Source organism: Adiantum capillus-veneris, chromosome 20 (genome assembly GCF_014529385.1).
Source record: "Adiantum capillus-veneris isolate H3 chromosome 20, ASM1452938v2, whole genome shotgun sequence".
Classification (NCBI taxonomy): Eukaryota; Viridiplantae; Streptophyta; class Polypodiopsida; order Polypodiales; family Pteridaceae; genus Adiantum; species Adiantum capillus-veneris.
The window spans coordinates 11,858,807-11,881,250 of NC_140950.1; the positions used below are offsets into that span (position 1 = coordinate 11,858,807).

A 22,444-nucleotide genomic window follows, 5' to 3' on the forward strand; every position below is an offset into this window, starting at 1 on the left:
GTCCAAAAGGCATGACTCTCTAAGTAAATATTCCTCATTCCATGCAAAAGCCATTTTGTGTTGACCTTTATGATCAATGTCTAGCTTATTGTAACCAGAGAATTTGTCTAGGAAGCTGTAAGATTCTTTCCCAGCTACTCTCTCCAGAACATGATTAGTGACAGGAAGAGGATAGCTATCAACAACATTCCAAAGGCTAATGAGCCATGCGTTCAAAGAATATCTAAGAAATGTCTTAGAAGTTGACGTGGATGATCTATGTCTTCGAAGATTCATACAAAAGAGAAGACCATTTTGAGCATCTCAAGCGTGTCTTTGAGAAATGACGAATGTATAGAATTTTTCTAAATCTTGAGGAATGTTTACGAGGAAAAATTCTTAAACATATTATCTCAAGAAATGGTATTGCAATGGATATGAAAAAAGGGAAAGTGATTGCTGAAATGCCTAGACCAACGAATGTCAGGGAGGTTTAAGCATTCATGGGACATTGCGGATACTATCAAAGATTTATCTACATCTACACACTATCATTGTTGCTAAGCCCATTTATGGCCTTACCACTAAGTTTGTATGGATTGCTAAGTGCGAAGAGCTGTTCAAAATGCTTGAACAAGCCTTGTCTTCAACACCTATTTTGAAGACTCTATACTAGATTAAAATGTTCCATGTGCATGTTGATGCGTCAAAATTTGGTATTGGTAGCATATTGGAATAGCTAGGAGAGAGAACCATGGATTTTCCCATCTCATATGCTAGTAGGAAGTTGAACACAATTGAAAATAATTATACCACGATAGAGAGTGTAACATTTAGTGGCCTAGTAACTTGTGTGTAGCGGAAAATAGCATAAACATAGTGAGCATTTCATCAGAAGAGATTCCTAATGAGCATAGCAAGAGTGATTGGATGGAGAGAGCAACAAAAAGCATAACACCTAGATAGATAGGCATGAACAATACTTCAAAAAGAGAGAGAAATTAAGCTATTGACAATAGTTGAGGACCGAATTTACATGGAGCCGGTCCCCCCTCCAAAAGGCTTTGTATTATAGGTTTCCCCCATCAAAGGAGACAATTGAATGCATCTTGGGGACAACTGGGCTAGGGAGCTGACATGTGTCCCCTATTCCCTTTGTGTAAAGGGAGCTTGCTAGAGTGTGTGTGCGTTTCTCTCTCCTCCCCTACAATTTAGGCTCGTCCCCTCCAAGATAGGGATGTGGGAAGACTTTTGAGTCTTCCCACAAGCATCCTAGGTTTTGACCATTGAACTTAACCTTTGAATTTTGGAACCTTAGCATTTTGGAAGTCTTAAGGGGCTGAATCTTAGGGTCTCTGAAGCCCATTGTTGCACATTGCTCTTTTGCAGATGGCCCCCTCTTTGGATCCCTATTTTCCCTCCTTTGGATCCTTACCGTGGCCGGTCTGCCGCTTAAAAAATATTCTAGCTTTTTCTCCCGTGGTACTTCCCCATATTAAATGATCTGTTTAACATGAGAAAATCATTTAGGAGAATTAGATATTAGTTAATATGACATTACCTCTCTCTTGAAATCATAGTCGTCCTCGATTATGCGATAGAGAAGATAAAACCTAGTCATTAGTCCCTTTGCTAGTGGGTAGAGGATCCCTATCTTACCCTACAACATCGTTCTAGAATGGATGACTAATCCATTTGGTGCTTGAGAGCCTAAGCTACCTCAAGCATGTCTGCGCATTAGTCCTATCAATTTTTCATAGTAGAGTGACAAGCTCTACTTGGTGTTTGGAAGACGTCGTCTCCGCAAACTTGATCCTAAGCATGCATACTACTTAACATTTGTGAACAATAAAGAAAAAGAGAGTCTTATAAGACAAAAGCTTCGTTCATTTTAAACATTTGTAAATTTTCTCACTGTAAGGAAGCATTATAATCATTGACAAGATGGGTCTTCAATAGTTGGTTCTTGAGGTGGCTCTCCTTTGTAAGTCTTTAATAGGCTCACATGAAAATCATTGTGTATGAGCCAATGATTGGGCAACTTGAGTTGATAGGCCATGTCATTGATTGGTCTAAGAATCTGGAAGGGACCATAGTACCTTTTTGCTAACTTAGCATGGTACTTTTGGTGTCCCGCAGGATTCTTGCCCGTCGTGAGCCTTGGGAAATTTAAGCAAGACCCAATCATTTTCTTTAAAGGCTTGGACTCTTTTGTGCTTATCAGCAGCAGCCTTTTGCCTTTGTTGTGAGATAGAGATAGCATCCTTAATCTTTTGGAAAGATTCTTGTAGGTCTCGGCTATACTCATTTGCAGCGAAGATCTTCCTATGTACCTTAAGTAGCAGGGGACTTTTGGATCTTCCCTGAATTACCTCAAAAGGTGCTTTTCCCATGGAAGTATGTACAGTGTTATTGTAGGCATACTCCACTAAGGGTAAGCAGTACTTCCATTGGGACCTTTGATCTACTTCCGTTACATAGGCTTTTAGTCGATCAAGAATTGTTAGGTTAGCTATTTCACTTTGGCCATCCGTTTACGGGTGATAGGCCGAAGAGAAGTTTAGCCTTGTCCCTAAATTTCTCAAAGAGACCCTTCTAGAATTACTGGTTATTCTAGGATCTCTATCCAACACTATGGACATTGGCAAGCCATGGTACTTGAAAATTTGTGATATGAAGAGGGTTGGCATTTGATGGGCTTTGATAGTCTTTTTGATGGGTATAAAATGAGCTTGTTTGTTGAACCTGTCTACTATCATCCATATTCCTGTATTCACGTGGATAGACTTGGACAATCCAAAAATAAAATCCATGGATATTCTCTCCCATGGTGAATTAGGGATTGGCAAAGGTTGAAGCAATCTAGTTGCTTCCCTCTATCAAACTTTTTGTTTTGGCATACCAAACATTTAGAAACCTACTCTTGTATGTTTGTTTTCATGGCAGGCCAATAGAAATATGTTTCAATCCCTTTTAGGGTAGATTGAATCCCTCTATGCCCCGCATTAGGAGGAGCATGAGATTCATACATTAATTTCTCACGTAGTGAGTTAGTAATGCATAGTCTATTACCATAGAGAAGAAAACCATTTTGCAAAGTAAATTCCTCTTTCTTTCCTAGTGCAAGGGCTGAAATCACATCTCTAAAATTGGGATCAATAGCGTACTCATCTATCATAGAAGATAGATCATTGTGAGTTGCTATGGAAATTGCATTCACTCTCGGCTGTCTTGAGAGTGCATCGACTACTTGATTATGCTTGCCAGCAATGTGAGCAATATGAAAATTAAATTGTGAAAGGAAATTTGTCCACCTCATTTTTTTGTCGGAGAGCTTGGTCTGCGTCATGAAGTACTTAAGGCTTTGGTGATCTGTCTGCAGAATAATAAGAGTCCCCAATAAATAGAGCTTTCACGAGTCTAAGGCATGTAGAACTGCGAGGAGTTCCTTTTTATATATGCCTAGAGCTTGCTCAACAGGGTTTCGACTTTCATAGGCTATGGCGTGCCCTTCTTGGAGAAAAACAGCTCCAAGTTAATCACCACAAGTGTTACATTGGACCTCAAATGGCTTTGATAGATCCGGCAGTGTAAGCATAGGTCATGTAATGGTCCCGAAATTTGTGAGAACTTTTCTATGAAGCGTCTATAGTATGCACACAAACCTATAAAGCTTCTTAGTTCATGAAGATTCCTTGGATTAAGCCATCCTTTTATTACCTCTAGCTTTGATGGATCCATTTGGATGCCATCTTGAGAGATAATGTGATTAAATATTGAATCTCTTGTAAGAAAAACTCACTTTTCTTTCAATTAATATAAAGTTTATTCTCTCATAAGACTTGAAATTTTACCTGGAGGTGTTGCTTGTGTTCGTCTAATGAATTGGAGTAGAGGATAATATCATCAAAGAACACTCCAGTAAAGGTTTGGTCAGGCCTGAATAGCTTCTCCATCAAGCGGTTAAATGTGGTTGGTGTATTGGTCAAGCCAAAAGGCATGACAATGTATTCATAAAGACCAAATGTAGTGCAAAATGCGGTCTTTACAATGTCTTGATCAACTATCCTAATTTGATGGTAGCCACTTTTTAGGTCAATCCTATTGAAGTAGGTCGACCCTTGCAGCTGATCAAATAGGTCTTCTACCCGTGGAATGGGAAACCTATTTTGATAGTGATCCTATTTAGGTGCTCTATAGTTGACACACATATGATATTTGCCGTCTTTATTTTGCACTAATAACACGGGTGAGCTAGGCCTAAGCTCAACTAACTCATGTACTTGTCGCATAGTTGATCTTCAGAAACTTTATAAGGAGGTTTATTAGGTGGTGAACTTCTTGGAAGAAGTTCAATTTCATGGTCAACATTGCCTCGTTTAGGAGGTAGTTCACAAGGGATGTCGTCAATAAAAACATCTTGAAATCCCTTGAGAAAATTGGATAACTCTAATTCCTTGTGATTATTTATATTTTCTTTTGCTAAAGCATTAGATTCATTTTGAGAATCTTTAACAAAAATCATGTACACGGAAATAGAGCTCTTTATTGACTTATTGAAAGCTTGCGTATGTACAATGGGTATGGTGTTACCCAACTCTTTGACATCCAAGTACATATCTTTTTCCCTGAACCTAAAGTAGATTTTCCTTTCAGGGAATGTGACATTGGTAGCCATGTGATCAAACCATGGTGCTCGTAGGATTACATCCTTGTGCTTGAGAGGAGAGATAAAGAAATTCCCTGAACCTAAAGTAGATTTTCCTTTCAGGGAATGTGACATTGGTAGCCATGTGATCAAACCATAGTGCTCGTAGGATTACATCCTTGTGCTTGAGAGGAGAGATAAAGAAATCCTCTTTGTCCACATAGCTTTGGACATGGAGCCTCAATTTCCCAATTAAGGGAGTGACTGAAGTTTCTTGCCCCTTGAAGGCACCATTAGCGGGTAGGACATCTCCCATCACATAGGCTTGGATGCCTAGCTTGGTGTCCAAATCTGTGGATATGAAAGTGTGAGTAGAACCAGGGTCAAAGAGAGTAAAAGCATCATGTTCTCTTACCTTTCCCCAAGCATGGCATAGAGGAGATCCTTTGTGGTGAACTTCCTCTTGGTGGATTTCGACCAAGGTAGCTCTAGGAGGCTCATTTTGTGTATTCTTGTGGGGGCAAGCATGATAAGCATGCCCTTGCTCCCCACACTTGAAACAACGGTTATCTTTACGATAACACTCAAGCTATTCAGGAGAGAGTTTATGTTTGCCTTTTAAACTCCCTTTTTCTTAGCTTTGTTGTTGGTGGCGTTGCCTTTAGGAGAATTTTGGACATTGTCCTTCCGCTTAGACTCATTGTTACAGTCCTTGTTCTCCGTGGTCTTAAGATTTATCTTAGTCCCTTGTTGGAAATTAATTTGTGAAGCCACCATGGTATGGTGTATGACCGCAGATATGGTGCGTGGCCTTTGGGAGTTAATATACTCCGCCATATCTTCAATTCCACCCACACAAAATTGTTGTTTTGGCTCTCCAAAATCCATCTTATTGAAGGCAGTGGATTTGAGATGTAAGTCCCAAAACTTGTCTACATATTTGTGAATAGATTCATAGGGAGAGAGCTTTAAGCTTCACCATTTGGTGAGTACTTTGTCTTTGGCATCGGTAGCCAAAAACTGCTTCATGATGGAAGCTCTCAAAGATTTCCATGTTCGTGGAGCTTCACCGTTTGCCCGTAGGCTAGACCACCATTGCCTGGCGGACTTTTGAAAATTCATAGGTACATGGAGTAGCTTAGAGGACTCCAAGAAGCCCTCATCTCGAAACGCCACATCGGATTGTTGAATGAAGGACAAGACTTTGTCCGTAGCACCAAAGGTGCCATTGTAGGTAAAAAAAGAGATGTTCTTTCCTACCTCTTTGAACTTCTTGATCTTGGACGACCTCTTCCATGCCGCATAGGATTTCCTATGGCCTCTTGTTTTTGGTGGTTCAAAAGTTGCACCATCACTTTCTTTAGAGGAGGAAGAATTTGAGGAGGATGGAGAAGAGGGTGACCTCTTTCTCGCTTTTTTCTTCCCTTGGTCCTCCTTGTCTGCACCGTCACTTTCTTCATAAGAGGAAGAGGATGAAGATTATACTTAGCACCTGTGTCCAATAAGGTGTTATATAGCACTTTTCCGTAGGTTCTATTTAGCTCAATACAGTATCGTAGAGGTGTGTCAGAGTCCAACCAATCATCCTCTATTTCAATGTGTAATGCATGTGTAACTCCAAGGTTGGCCTCTTGTTGGCGTCTTATGCGTTGTTGTCGCTCTTTAGCCTCAGCTTGAGCTTGTATCTTCTTCAATTTTGTGTGTCCCTTGGTTGACTTTTTTTGATGGATGGCATGTAGCTCCTCTTGGCTTAAAGGATCATAATGTCTTTTAAATTTGCTACCATTGAGGAATCCGATGGTTTCAACTCCATCAAGAGTCTCCACACGAATGGTTCCTTGTGGGGTGATTTCACATACTCTATATGGTCCTTTTCCCACATATTTTGTTACCATATACATGTGGTAGTGATGTGTGTGAACACACTAGGACCGCCCCGTGACATTTTTCCCTCTTTAGGAGGTTTTCCCCCCGTGCATTGTATATACGCCCATCACTCTAGGGCTATCTATCTTTCCATTGCACACTATGAAACACACTCTCTATTGTGTGCCTTGAGCTTCCTTCGTCTTCTCCAAGCTGTGTGCGTTTCTCTGCAACCCTAATTTTAACAATTGGTATCAGAGCAGGTTGCATCCTCCTGAGCTCAGTCGCCAACAGCTCCAGCATGCCTGCTCACTTTCTCCGATTTCACTGAGCTTTGGCGAGCGTTCATAGTTCGACAAAAATTTTGGGCTCAGATTTTTGATTTGGGCTCATTTCGGCCTCCTTTCCACTACAGGCAGTACTGCACAGGCTATTTTGTCATTTTGTGCAGAATTTTTGCGAGTGCCCTTTTTTGCATAGCAGGTGCCTAACAGTCCTCTATGGTTTGTGCTATATAGCATGTGTTGTTCCCGCTTTGTTTCTCATCTTTTCGGGCAGTTTTCACATCAGGTGCAACATTTACCATGGCTGACAACAACACAGATGTGTTCAAGATGTTTGCTGCTGAGGACAGATTGGATGGGGACAATTACCCTATGTGGGCTTACATGATGCAACATGTTCTCGTGTCAAAGGGCGTCTGGAATATTGTGCAGGGCATTGATGTACGTCCTGGTTCTGAGGATGCAGGCGATGTTGAGGATGTTTCAGGTCTTGCTGCAATAATTGCTGCTATTAAAGTTGTTTTGCCTATGGTAGAACAATCTCATTGGGATGTAAAGGATGTGTAGGCTCATGCATTGATTGCGTTGTCTATGAAGCGCACCATTGTTCCTCAAATTCGTTCAGCAAAATCTGCAAAACAAGCTTAGGATATTCTAGCAGGTCTTTATGCAAGCCGCAACGAGGCTAAAATTGCTTTGCTGCATAAAGAGCTGGAATCGAAGATTATGCATGAGGAAGATGCTATGGATACTTTCCTTGCTAGTGTCAAGGATATCCATGAGCAACTTATTTCTGCAGGTAAAGTCATTTCAGACAGTTCCCTTGTGCAAATTGTTCTTGATGCCTTACCAGATTCATACCAGACTTTTGCTAGTACTTGGAGACTAATGACCCAAGGAAATCATGAAGTTGTCAAGTTTGATGCATTATGCACATTGCTGTTGCAAGAGTCACTTTCCAGAAAAAATACGACTAGGCAGCATGCAATTGAAGAGGCTTTTGTTGCTTCTCAAAGAAAGGGTGGTAACAACAATGCAACCACTTCTTATGGTTCTGCTGCTGCGAGTGGCAAAACTTTTGTTCCTAATTGTTGGGGTATAAAGCCCAATGTGGTCGCCCAGGTAAGTGGGCGGGCCGCCAGGTATGTACACATATTTTTTTGTAAAAACCTAATAAGAACTCACTATGCTCTACACATTACAGTAGAGCGAGTTCCCCATATCGTCGTGCTCTTCTTCTCGCACTCTCTCTCTCTCGTGTCGCACTTCCGCTCGTACTCCTTCAAATGGTATCAGAGCTCAGATCGAGGCTTGGGGCAGCATTGCAGGAGGCTAGAGTCACCAGCTTAGATTGGAGTGAAATTCGATAGGCAAAGACACGGCCCCAAATCTAGTGGGACTGCCCGTAGGGCTTGGTGTTGTCAAAATTTCATTCTGAGGTCATCTCGGCCACCGTTCGGCTTCGACAAAGGTCTGCGCATGCCATTTTCGACTACGTGGTCTCGACGGGTGTAGATCCGACTCTGCAAATTTGGGGTTTTCGGCCTACGACTGCAGGTGCTGAGGATATCGACACTCCCAGAGTGTTGATTTGTGGCTGTCTACACATCGAAGGACGGCTCACAGTTCTTGGAGGCGTGTCACATACGACACGGGCGCATCTACACACAGACTGTAGGCGACATCCACTAGTTCATCAGGTAGCTTGTGTTTGCTGCTTGATATTCCAGATTTAATCCTGACATTGCAGGTACTTCCACATGGGATGTATTGTCAAAGATGATGTATGTCTGTTGAGGGTTTGCTGGCTGTGAGTCACGCACCAAACAACCGCCGTAGCGGTTACAGCATAGAGTGGGAAATTTGTGGATGTATGACTTTGTGGGAAGTCTATGTACTGTCAGATTTACTGCAGCCTTTGTTGAGGGTCGAGCGAGGTTTTATTGAGCTGGGGGATTCTCGAATGTTGAGATCCTTTCGGTGATACAGGTCTTGGAGCGATCCCTCGAGCACCCTTAGATAGGCAGCTAGGATGTATTGACTGTGAGTTAGACAGTTGGGATTGCATCTTTGCTTTACTGCCGTCGAGGCATTGTCGCAGTCTATGCTTACAGGACAGTGACAGGACAGTCAGAGAGAGTACAGGTGCAGGACAGGTTTACCCACAGCTTACAGTGTCAGAGAGACACTGTTTTTTGAGCAGTTTTTTGGTCTGTTTTTGAGTACACCAGAGCCATTTTACAAAGGAGACTCTGCCAAAATTTCTGAAGAATCTGAAGCTTTCTTGGTTCATTTGACAGGTTGATATTGGTTCAGAGGTTAGTTTACAGGGGAAACTCTGCCGAATTTTTCCCAGAAAAGTAAACTACTGTGAAGCGTAGCTATGGCTGGATCACAGGACACTGCTCTTTACAATATCAAGAAGCTGGATGGAACCAATTTCCCATTGTGGAAGAAGCAGATTTGGCACGTGTTGGTACAAAAGAAGCAGATAAAACCTATAAAGCTCAAGGGGATAAAACCAGAAGATATGGACGAAGATGAATGGAGCGAAATGGATGAATTAGCACTTTCTACCATTATGCTGACTTTGGCAGAAAGCGTTTACTTCAATGTAGCAGACTAGATGTCGGCTTATGAAGCATGGACAAAGTTGAGTGATCTTTATGAGAAGCAGAGTGCAGCTTCACAGGTATACTGGCTTAAGAAGCTTGTTGACTTGAAGATGAAAGAAGGGACACCTATGTCCAATCATCTGAATGAATTCAACACAATCTATAGTCAGTTGTCAGCTCAAGGTGTCAAGTTTGATGAACCTGTTAGAGCTATGTTCCTGTTGATCACATTATCGAAACGTTGGGACACTTTTCGCACAGCTTTGAGTAATTCTGCACCTCCAGATGGTTTGAACATAGCAGGTGTAGAAGGAAGTCTGCTTATTGAAGAAACCACTAGAAAGACAATGGACAAAGGCAAAGAAACAACCTTAGTTGTCAGGGGAAGGACCAAAGAAAAGTACAAAGGTGGAAAGAGGAATTAGTCTTGTAGCAAGTCCCGCAGTGCTAAAGGCAAGAGTGACATAGAATGCTACCATTGTGGCAAGAAGGGTCACATGAAAAGAGACTACAGAGAATGGAAAGCAGAAAAAGGCAAAGAGAAAGCTGAAGACCATGGTGAGAAGAACAAGTCCTCAGTGAAGATTCAAGAAATAAATGTGACAAACACTGTTGCAGAGGATGACAGTCTAGTGTTAGGAGACATCTACTTCTTGAAGAATACAATGGACTCAGCTCTTCTTACAGCATCTGATGGAAATGCACTGAGTGACTGGATTATAGACTCAGGGGCATCACTTCATGTGTCTCCAAACAAGGAGTGGTTTACTTCTTATGTGACCACTAAAGATCATGTTCGGCTAGGCAATGGACAGACATGTGAGATCTTAGGTGTTGGAGATGTTCAATTGAAGTTTCAGAATGGCTCTTCTTTCACGCTGAAGAATGTGAGACATGTTCCCGCAATTACAAAGAGCTTGATCAGCACAGGTTTACTTGATGATGCTGGCTACGTCACCACTTTTGGACAGAACATGTGGAAGATATCCAAAGGTTCTATGACAGTAGCACATGGAGTAAAGTCTGGAGGACTTTACATGATTTATGTATCAAATGTCTCTAAAAATGTAATCAATGTAACCGAGCAGCCGAACGTTTCTTTGTGGCATAGCCGGTTAGGACATATGTCCAAGAAGGGAATGGAAATCTTGTCTCGTTCTGGTTATTTGCCTGGCTTTTCATTTAATGATTTTGAATTCTGTGAACATTGTCTGTATGGTAAGCAAACACAGCATCCACATAAGCATAGAAGCAGTAGAAGAGATACACAGTTGGCACTTGTTCATAGTGATTTGTGTGGACCTATGCCTAACCTATCTCTAGGGGGAGCTTCTTACTTTATGACATTTATAGATGATTACTCGAGGAAAGTATGGGTTTACTTTCTCAAGCACAAGGATGAAGCGTTTAGTGTTTTCAAAACGTTTGTGACACTTGTGGAGAATCAGAGTGGCAAGAAGCTTAAATGCTTATGCACTGACAATGGTGGAGAGTATGTTTCAAAGGCCTTTCAGGACTTTTGTGAGTCAAAAGGTATAAAAAGTGAACTTACTACTCCTTACAATCCTCCTCAAAATGGTGTTGCTGAGAGGATGAATAGGACCATACAAGAGAAGGTCAGAAGTATGTTGTCTAATGCACAGCTGCCAAATGGGTTTTGGGCTGAAGCTGTATCAATAGCTGTTCATCTTGTAAATAGATCTCCTAGCAAGGTTTTGCAGAAGGATTCAGTGCCAGAGATGGTATGGTCAGGCAAAATGCCCTCATACAAGCATCTCAGAGTCTTTGGCTATGAGGCATATACTCACGTTCCAAAGGAATTTAGGAACAAACTTGAGCCAAAGAGTAGAAAGTGCATCTTTCTAGGCTATGGTAATTCTAGTGAGATGGGGTACAGACTTTGGGATCCCGAATCCAGAAAGGTTGTCCGCAGCAATGATGTTCACTTTAATGAATCCAAATATCATTCTAAACCAGAGAGGGTTGAGGAGATTAGAAGAATTGTCTTCCAAGAAGATGAACCTGCACGTGCAAGACAAAATGTCAGGGCTCAAGAGGAGCAAGGACAGGATAGAGTGGAACCACAGGTTGTGGCTGAGCCTGAGCCACCTATTGTGCGTAGATCTGGACGTATCACGCGACCTCCTGATAGGTTTGTTCCATCTATGAACTATGTCATGTTGACTGATTGCAATGAGCCTTCATGTTACAAGGAAGCAGTGCAAATGAAGGACTCCGGGAATTGGCAATTGGCCATGTAGTCAGAGATGACAGCTCTGCATAAAAACAAGACATGGAAGCTAGTTAAATTACCACAGGGCAAAAAGGCTCTACCTTGTAAATGGGTTTACAGGTATAAGATCACTGCTCATGATAGTCAGCCAAAGTACAAAGCAAGGCTTGTTGCCAAGGGCTTTAAGCAAGAACAAGGCATTGACTTTGATGAAGTCTTCTCTCCGGTGGTCAAGATGACTACATTGAGATGCTTTCTTGCATTGGTTGCCATATTAGATTTGGTGTTGCACCAAATGGATGTCAAGACAACGTTCTTGCATGGTGATTTAGATGTGGACATTTACATGCAGCAGCCAGAAGGGTTTGTTGAGGAAGGCAAGGAAGATTGGGCATGCCAGTTGTTAAAGAGTCTTTATGGCTTAAAACAATCACCGAGGGCATGGTACCATAAATTCCACAAGTTTATGCTTTCTCAAGGCTACAAACGTAGTGAGTTCGATCACTGTCTATATACAAAGAAGGCTAAGGATGGTAGTTGGCTGATCCTTATTTTGTATGTGGATGACATGTTGATTGCTGGCAAGCACTTGGAAGAAATTTCAGCTTTGAAGTCAAAGATGGCAAAATCGTTTGACATGAAAGACATGGGTGAGGCAAGTCATATACTTGGTATGCGCATTGAGAGAGACAGATCAAAGAAGTTGATTTGGTTATCTCAAACAGAGTATATTGACAAGGTTTTGCAACGTTTCAATATGGAGAAGGGAAAGACACTGAGTGTTCCATTGCCACCATATGTGAAACTTAGCAAACAAGATTGTCCTGTGTCTGAGGAAGAAAAGGCTGAAATGGATAAGATTCCATATGCGTCTGCAGTGGGTAGTTTGATGTATGCAATAATTGCTACTCGCCCAAGACATTGCATTTGCAGTGGGAGTAGTAAGTCGATACATGTCAAACCCAGGCAAGAAGCATTGGGAGGCAGTGAAAGGAATATTGAGATACCTGAAAACTACAAAGAGTATGCGTATATGCTATGGGAGTCAGGAGCTAAGTGTAAAGGGTTTTATAGACTCAGATTATGCAGGTGACTTAGACAACCGAAGGTCTACGTCAGGGTATGTCTTTACATTGGCTGGTGGAGCAGTATCATGGCGTTCTAGATTACAAGATTGTGTTACTCAGTCTACTACAGAGGCTGAATATGTTGCAGCATCAGAGGCATGGAAAGAATCAATTTGGCTTAATCGACTAGTAACAGATTTGGGAATCAAAGAAGAGATGCCTGTGTTATATTGTGATAGTCAAAGTGCTATACATTTGGCTCGCAATCTAGTTTATCACTCAAAGACAAAGCATGTGGATGTGAAGTATCATTTCATCAGGGAAATGCTCGAGGATAAGCAACTTCAGCTTGTCAAAGTTCACACCACAGAAAATCCTGCTGATCTACTTACAAAAGGACTTCCCTCAAAGAGCTTTGTGCATTTTCACAAGCAGTTAGGTGTAGGGTAGTACATCACTTCTCTACATCTCTTGTATATTAGCTTGTATAGTAGCTTCTCTCACACTTAAAGTACCACATTGGACTTTAAGTGGGAGGTTGTTGGGGTATAAAGCCCAATGTGGTCGCCCAGGTAAGTGGGCGGGCCGCCAGGTATGTACACATATTCTTTTGTAAAAACCTAATAAGAACTCACTATGCTCTACACATTACAGTAGAGCGAGTTCACCATATCGTCGTGCTCTTCTTCTCGCACTCTCTCTCGCGTCGCACTTCCGCTCGTACTCCTTCACTAATGCCTCTGCTGGCAGCAATTCGTCTGGAAATTTTGGTGATAAGAGCAAAAAGAAGATGCGTTGCCATTATTGTAGAGGTAATGATCATTTGATCAAGCAGTGTCCTAAGTTGAAGGCCAAAGAGGCTAAGAAGAAAAAGGGTGGTTCCACTGCAAATGCAAGCTCCACTACAAATGCAACCATTGTTGAGTCTTCTGTAAAAGGAGACTGTGATGCTGATGTTGATGTAGAATGGGATTTTAGTGCAGAGTGCACTTACAATCCTGATGTCCATGATGCATGCTTGTCAGTTGCTGCAGATTCACATGTGTGGTATTTCGACAGCGGTGCTACAAAGCACATTACCTCACATCGTGAATTGTTCACCTCTTTTGAGCCTGTCCCTCATGGGAGTTCAGTCACTTGTGCCAACAATGCCTCTTATCCGGTTCAGGGGGTTGGAAAGATTGTGCTTACTACTGCAAATGGCAGTTCTTTCACACTTGTTGATGCACTTTATGTACCTAGGATCAAGAAGAATCTTTTGTCTGTATCCGCACTTGCTAGACTTGGACTTGTAGTCAAATTTGTGGATGACAGATGTACTGTTAACCCTCACGGCACACGGACACCCATCACCTACGATGGACGCGTATTATGTATTTGGTAGAGTCAGGTACCGGGCTTGTCGGACCAATAGGGAAAGGTAGAGTGATCGTCGATGAGAGGCGCACTTTAACTTGGACATTCAAGGGATTAGTTGGTTAAGCATGGGCGCCCAAGTGTGAATGGGGTGAGCTCCTATAAAAGCCAACTAAACCTAATTTTTACTCATTCTCTCATTTGTGCAATTGAAGAGTGCTCTTGCTCCATCTCCATCTTCTTCTTCTTCACCTCCTTGTGTGTGTGTGAGAGAGAGAGATAGAGAGGGAGAGTGTGTGTGCGATCGAGCATTACGAAGGCACGACGGCGGCGAAGCGGTTGAGCACGGCACGACTGCAGCTTCTTCTTCATCGCGGCGAGGAATCCACCACGAAGGCGAGCGTAGAGCGGTGAGTGACACACCCTTTGTTTTCTTGAGCTCGCTAGTTTAGGCTTGTTGTGTGCTTGGAGCCGTTTGTGGCTCGCATACGGTGTATTGGCAAGTCCCTTGCTTCGACAGTGCGGCAAGGAGCGCACATGTACAATTCATGATCTCAGTTTTGTTATGAAATTGTTGCATCTGGCCTTTTGTACCGTGGGTTGTATAGGCTCACTATGTATGACAAGTGTGGACAAAATTTTGCAAATGCAGTTGCAGATTCAAGGGCTATTTCAGAGGCAAAACTTTGGCATGCACGTTTTGGGCATCTGAATTTTGCTAGTTTGTTGTGTTTGGAGAAATCTGATATGGTTACTTCTTTGGCGCCTCTTGAAGCACCTATCAAACATGTTTGTGAGAGTGTATTTTGGGTAAAATGTAGCGTTTTAAGTTTCCAAAGGATGGTTCAGTTAGGGCCACATGCAGGTTGCAGCTTGTGCATAGTGATGTTTGTGGGCCCATGCAAACTCCGTCCTTGGGCAATTACCTGTACTTCGTGAATTTCATTGATGATTACTCCAGGCATGCATGGGTATTTCCACTTAAAGCGAATTCCGAAGTTTTTATGTGCTTCAAACAATTCTGGCTATGGTTGAAAATGTCTCGAAATGTACTATGGTCACCCTCCGTTCGGATCGAGGGGGGTAGTATATGTCTCATGAATTTAATGCATTTTTGGCTAGTCGTGAGATAAAACACCAATGTACAGTGCCGTATACGCCTCAGCAAAATGGTGTTGCTGAGAGGAAAAACAGGTCTCTTACGGAAATGGCAAGATGTATGGTCAAGAGTCAAGCTTTACCACATTCGTTTTGGATCGAGGATGTCATGTGTGCCATCTATGTACTCAACAGGTGTCCTACAAAAGCGTTGTAGTCTATGACTCCATATGAAGCATGGCATGATAGAAAGCCATCTATTGAGCACATGCATGTTTTTGGCTGTTTGGCTTATGGTTTAGTGCCACAAGTGCAACACATAAAATTGGATGATAAGGCTGTCAAAATGTATTTTTGTTGGTTATAGTGCTGAAAGCAAAGGTTACAGGTTGTCTCATCCGCAAACAAAGCGTACTTTGGTTTCACAGGATGTAATGTTTGTGGAAGATTCTGTTCAACCCTTATTGTCATGTACTAGAGATAGTAATGTAAGCTCACAGGACATTTATGACACTTTGTTGCCTCTTTTCAGTGGTGGAAGTTCGAATGTAAATTCCAATGAGGCAAATGTACAACCTATGGGGGTTTTCAAAAATGTTATAGATCAGCCTATTACTGATGCAGATACATGATGTACTTGATGAGGAAAGGGCTGAAAATGAGCAGGCTAGAGGTATGCCAAAATGGCTAGTGCACACTTTGCGTGACAGAAAATTGGATGCACCTTTGTCTAGTCGTACTCGTTCAGGCTCTTGCCATGCATCTTATGCATCAAATTGTTATGCTTTGGTTGTGTCTAGCTTACATGATGTTGAGGAACCTCTGTCTTTTGATGAAGCACAAAATTCAAAAAATTGGGTGGCTGCCATGCAATCAAAATATGATGCACTTATAGAAAAGGACACATGGACTTTATGTGATTTGCCTCTTGGCAAAAAGGCCATTGGTATGAAGTGGGTTTACAAGTTGAAACGCAAGCCGGATGGTGTGATCGATCGCCATAAGGCTCGACTTGTTGCAAAGGGTTATGCACAACAAAAAGGCATAGATTATGAAGAGACTTTTGCTCCCACTTGTTGTATGCTTATTGTGAGCTATCATGAAGTTGATAGTGAGTTCTTTTATCACTCAATTTATAAACTGAGTACCATTGTCACTCACAATCTCAAAGGGACAACCAAATCTTGTAATAATATTCTCAAAGAGAAACTTGGCAGTTGACCTTGCATCAGCCTTACGTGTCGCCCTGGGTTCCGTCCACTTTGTCACATAGTCAATGGCAACGATAATATATCGACATTGAGTGCTATGAGCTGCCGGACTAATTGGGCCTACAAAGTCCAAACCCCATTTTTCAAATGGTTGAGTCACTTTAACAGGATGTCAGGGCATCTTATCATTTCGTTGTGTGATCTTGTAACGTTGGCATTCATCACATCCTTTTGCAAAAAGTGATGCATCCTTGAATAAGGTAGGCCAACAATAGCCTGATTGCAATACCTTTCTAGCTGTTAGTTCCCTCAAGAAATGTCCTCTGGCTATACCCATGTGAGCTTCTTGCAGTATGTATAAACACTCATCCTCACGGGCACAACGTCTAAGAATATCATTCTTCCCTATCCTGTAGAGAGTTCCTGCAATGAGAGAATAAGGTTCACATTCTTTTAACAGTTTTTGAGCTATGTCTTTATGAAGCTAATTGGGTGGAAAACCATTAACTACAAAGTTCACAATCTTCTCACTCCATTCAGACATGGTCTCGACTAGAAATAAGGAAGTATCGGGCAATTCATCATCGACTCCAGTAGAGGCTTCACCATTAGGTATGCGAGACAAATGTGTTAAGTATGGAGCCTGATTTATCCTTGTAATTTTATGTGGTAAAAGCGCACATTTATAAAGCCCCCATTATGAGGAGAAGCCATCGTGCGTGAAGGAAAATCACTCGCCGGAAACCAAAATTTTCACAGCCAAAAATCAGGAGCAACTTTAGGGGCCCCGGTCCCGGGGGTGGAAGCCCCCGAGACTTTTTTTCCCCCTTGCCGGAATATTCCTTTTCGCCGGAATATTATGGCCGGACGGCGGCCGGTGTTGTCGGGCGCAATATCGTCTCATGGATCAACACTGCGCCTCGTGGATTGTCACCACTACTCTATGCAGTATAGTGGATCTGTCTCACAACTAGCTTTACTAATTGTCGATACAGGGAGTATGGACCACGGATAGGCAGTCGGAGGCCCCGATGGGTTGTCAAGCCATGGAGTCCTTTAAGCTAGCACTTGCTACGACTCTCTAGTCAGCACGGCGCTATTCCGTCTACAAGAGTCCCGGCACTAAACTAGGTCCTCTGGGCATCAACAATGCAAGGAAACATGCTAAAAGAAAGTCTAGACTATATCCCAACACTTTGGCATCACCTGTAGCACCTGGGTACCTGACACAAATACGTGTAATGATGTAGGGCGTAATGCTGTAAAAATGAAAATGTTCCAAAATCACTCCTCAACACCCCACAAGGTCCCTAATGCCAATGGTATCACTAGAATGCACTTTTGGAAGCTAGAATGTCCTAGATCTGCAATTTACAAGCCGTGGACAAAAAACGTAATGATGTTTGCAGGTCATGAAAAATGACGATTGATGACATCAGTGTAAAGCTCTTTGTGAGCTTGACCTCATGCACCAAAAATCATCTAATTTGGACACTCCTACCTCAAGATATGAGCAAAATAGCAACACGGCCAAAAAGTGTCCTGATGTTTGCCTATACTGTTTTTTACATGCAACAACTTACATCAAAGTGTAGATCAAAGCATAAACATTGCACACACAAAATACTTAGCACAAAGAGAGATATGGATTCATAAAGATATGCCTGTCAAGAGGCTTTTACCTCTTCTGCTCTCTTCACTTCATAGTCCCCCAAAAAAACTCGTCCCTCCTTCCAAAATTCAACCCCTCTATAGGTCTCACATGTCTTACTGTGTACATATGTTACAAGCTGGAGGTATATGCCCCAAATCATTACATTTGGTCCTTGCTAACCCCAAATTACATACAAGTCTGTCTGCTAAACAAGCTAACTGCAGAAAATAAAAAATGCTTTTTCGCCTTGTCGTGATGTGACGACAACACTCCCCCCCACTTAATCCATTGTCCGTCCTCGAACATGCTTTTTCTTTAGGTGCTTTGGGAATGTCGTCGGGCTGCTATAGCTCTTCGTATTTCTTCTTGTCTCTCTTTGTTTTCTGCTTCTCTGATCCGCTCATGCACTGGATTTGCATTCTGTGCATCTTTGAATGCTACATACCTCAAAGCCAAGTTCTGGATGACTGGCTTGAACAAGTGTGTGTCCACCTCGAAGAATCCTGTGTGAAATAGCTCTTCGAATGTCATCATGTAAGAGCTAGGTAGGAACTGGCATCTGGCAAATAGTCCCATCATTTGGTGATGAGTTGGCTGCTTTGTCAAATCATATGCCAATCCCTCGTCGCCTTCTAAGAAAAGTTACCATGTTGTGTCGTCAGGTAGGTCTTCTTTGAAGGTCTGGAAGATCTTGATAAAAAGATCAGCTGCCTTTGTAAGCATGACACATGCAAGATCTGGAACGCCCCTGAATTTTTCCTGTGTTCTCCTCCAGGCTCTGACAAAGTATGCATTCGTAGTGAATCCTGAGGGTCGTGGCAGTTCTGGGTAATTTAGCCAATTTGGATGTCTGACCTTTGTCTGTTGAAACAGTGTCCACACCCTTCGTCTGGCGACTGGGCAATAAGTTGGATTAATCCTTTGAGCCCTGGGTGCCTTGTTGTATTCTACGGTAGACCCCATGTGCTGGGCGAACCATGTTAGCCGCCAATTTGGCTGATTCCTGAGAGGAGCAGTGCCTGACATTTCAGATGATGTGAGAGGTTCATATCCTCCTGTCTCTACCATAGTGCAAGAAGGCAACAATTCTTTTATCTGCATGGCATTGATGAGCCGAAGGAGAGGATAAGGTAGGGACGGTTGTATCATACTGTCAATGATCTGTTGTGCATTTTTATACTGCTTCACCGCAACTGACACTACCTCATACTCCCACTTCTTGTATGCCTTGATAGTAGGCTCTTGCTCTTCTTCTACCTCCTGCTGCATAGTGCGGAGCAGTTCGTTGTCTTCAGTTTCCGCAGCCATTTCCCCACTGGGTTCTTCGGCCATTGGCTCTTCGATTTGTGTAGGTTCCTTTATGTCTATTGCTTCAGTCTGTTCCATTTCTGGCATCTCTTCAAAATTAGTTCTTGATGCTTGAGCTGTCATGGGTCATTAGTTCTCTCTGTTCCTTGAGTTCCGCCACTTCTTTCTTGAGTGCTTCCAGCTCCCTGAGCATCTCTTGACCTTCGATACTCTGAGTTGGCTGCGCGGATGGTTGAGGAGCCAATAACGGCTGCATGAGAAGCTCATCAAGTTGAGCCTGCATCCACCTTTGCTTTTCCATAGCCACCTGATGCACCTTTCTTATAATGGCCATTTGGTTTTCAGTTTCTGCGTTTCTGTCCTCGGCCACTTTCTTTGCTTCCATCGCTTCCTTTACTTGAGTCTGGAGGATATGGATCTGTCGCTTCAGTGCTTGGTTTTCTTCCTCCGACTTCTTTGCGTCTGCTCTGGCTTTGGCAAGTTCGTCTTGGACACTTCGTCTTCTTTCCTCCTCCTCTCTTTTTAATTGGCTTTGACTCTGCGACAATTCTACCATCTCATTGATTTCTCGGATCACGCGGTTTCTCCAATCTTCTATTTGTTCATCTCTGGCGAGCATTGGCAAGTCTGCTTCTCTCCTTCCTTCTTCTTGTGCCTCTTCTGCGATTTCTGGTCTTGGAGGACTTTGCTCGACAGGAGCCGGGCTTGGCTCGCTAACTTTTGCAGGTTGAGCTATTAGTGGAGAAGATGGTTGTGAAGGAACCAAATCTTGTCTTGGTGAAGGAGGTGGAGTGTTGCCTGCTTCCAGATTTATCATGCATGTCCAGTCCTCCTTTGTAGAAATGTCCTCTAGCGGACTTTCTGGCTCCTCTGTGGATGCTCGTGGTACTTGGCGCTCTTCATAAGCTGCTCGAAGTTCTTCTTCTAGTTCCACTTCCATATGCTGTACCGTCTCTGAGTACTGCACGGTTTCCTCTTCTACAGCAGCAGTTGTTTCTTTTTGTGGAGCTCCCTCTTCATCATGTCTTCTTCTCACTTGTTCTTCAGCTAATCTTCGTCCCAATCTACTCATGCGAGTCAAATGCTGTAGTTGCTCTTCATGCTTTTGTCTGTGTGGAGCAACTTGCCTTTGCCTCTTGGGTTGAGGTTCGGTTTGACGACTAATCTCCTCTATTACCCTTTGTTGCTCTTGTCTTGGATCGTGTCTCCTCTTTGTGCGGCGCTCATGTTGTACTGTAGCTTCTTCTTCTTCCCTTTCTATTGGTTTGTGGACTGAAGCTGTGGCTATGGCAGTGGCTTCTTCATCCTCAGACTCTTCTTCCTCTGCTTGGCCTGACAGGAGATTCTTGCGCAAATGCCTCGCCATGTGAATTAGGGTTGCGTTATCTGAGGCCTGCAGCTTCAAGTCTTCCTTGTATCTATGATTCTTAGAAGCCTGTTGCCTATCAAGGAGGCCTCATCGAACACAACTAGTTTTTTGTATAATTGTGAAAGTTCAGCAAGGCTGCTAGAAGAGAGGTTGACGTTGGGTTGAAGTACAAGTGGTAGACGCAATGCAGAGTGAATTGTTGTCCCCCCAAGATTGAATGCTGCTTTGCCAGTATATGCCATCAGTAAAGCTGTGGGGAGTTCAATGTCAAGTTGAATCGCCAGGTTGTAGTGTCGAATCAGCCCTTGGACTATAGCTTGCAGCACAAAAGTCTTCCCTGTTCCTGCATCTCCCGTCAAGAAAAGAAGGATAGGGTCCGTTGGCTTCAATCATTTCCTAGTTAAAATGTCATCATAAAGGGATCATTGATCAGTGTTTAATTTTTCGATTAATGAATGATATTGCTCATTCGGCATTGCTAGTTTCTTAGAAAGAGGGAGCGGCCTTGTTGCAAGTGGAGGGCCTTGAAGATCAAGATCTAGATTGTATTTGTGAATTTGCATTGTTTCTGCACTTGTTGAGGTGTTTATTAAGACTCCACAATGGTTGAAGTTGTGGTCTCCAAGCTTGAGAATTTTTTACGGTTTTCATTTATTATTGTAAAGTGTGTGATATATTTATCTCTCCAAGAGCCAGGGTTGGTTCAAAGGTTGATTCTTCACCAATGAATGGTAAAAACAATAAACAAAGCTCATGATAATGTCTCTCAGAGTCCTTCTCCAATTTGGAATTAATAAACCTAATAATGCGAGTTTTTTTGTTCTTTTGAGGATAGCCACGAACGAGCTTGTAGTTGCTAGCGTATTCAGCCAAGCACAAGCACTGTAGACCAGGTGGACGGTAAGCGTTCTTTGTGACTAGGTCATTGAAGAATACATTTGTGTCCTCAGGTTGCATAGAATCCAACATGGCTCTTCTTTTTAACAACAATGTCCTCTCGGTGCTCCAATCAACATTTATAAACACAAATTCTCTGCTAGCACTATGCAAAGGTAGCGACAGTGCAATGTATGTTGCTTGCTGTGAAGTCATTTCTTGTGCGTTGATCAATGCGCCACCAATCCGTTTCAAGCGTTCCAATGTTGGTAAGTTGTCCTCCTTGCAAGCTTCAACCACGTGTCTGGTTGCTTTGCTTACAAAGCTATCATTTTTTGTCATGTATGATGTGCAATATGCAGATGCACCGTGTCCATTGAAGATAAATTGAATGTCAATATTTGCATCCCACAGTGTACAAAGTTTCTTATTGAAGTTATTTGTGAAAATGTCTTTGGGGTCTCTTTTCAAAAGAAGTGTTGGATCTGTTATGTTAATGCAAAGTGCTTGGAGGTAGTTCTCTTCGTCCATATTTAGTGTTTCTAACCAAGCATCAAACGATAGCGTCGGTTCACGTTCTAAAGCAAGAAGCTACTCATCGATATGTTTTTTCTTGTCGACAATTTGTTTTCTTGTTGTGTCGCTCACATTATTCGGGCATAAGATAACTGTCCTTCTTGAGGGTGGTCGTGGGAAACCAAATCTACACAAAGTCTTGTGCTTTTTACATGTCTTGCGATGCGAGTGAATCTGGACAGATCTCAAGGATTCGCCAAGCTCATCCTTGTTTGTGGTTATATATGAATCAATAAAATCCACGACCTCGTCATTTGAAGCAATGCCAAATACAGGCGCGTTTTTTATCCAAAGCAACCCATGG

General features: G+C 42.5%; 1 protein-coding gene and 1 pseudogene across 1 annotated transcript; both read right to left on the bottom strand.

Moving 5' to 3' along the window:
- Positions 1 to 18,653: 18,653 nt before the first annotated feature.
- On the bottom strand, positions 18,654 to 19,704 carry LOC147432100 (uncharacterized; annotated as a pseudogene).
- An 8-nt stretch (positions 19,705 to 19,712) lies between these two features.
- On the bottom strand, positions 19,713 to 20,391 carry LOC147432101 (uncharacterized). Its single transcript, XM_086491882.1, has 2 exons — positions 19,772 to 20,391; positions 19,713 to 19,722 (listed from the first exon to the last, which is right to left on the bottom strand). The coding sequence occupies exons 1-2, from the start codon at positions 20,389 to 20,391 to the stop codon at positions 19,713 to 19,715; spliced, it is 630 nt and encodes a 209-aa protein (XP_086348008.1).
- Between the last annotated feature and the right edge of the window lie 2,053 nt (positions 20,392 to 22,444).

Excerpts from the sequence above, each read along its gene's own strand:
- LOC147432101 (XM_086491882.1), bottom strand. The coding sequence starts at position 20,391 with ATGAGTAGATTGGGACGAAGATTAGCTGAAGAACAAGTGAGAAGAAGA.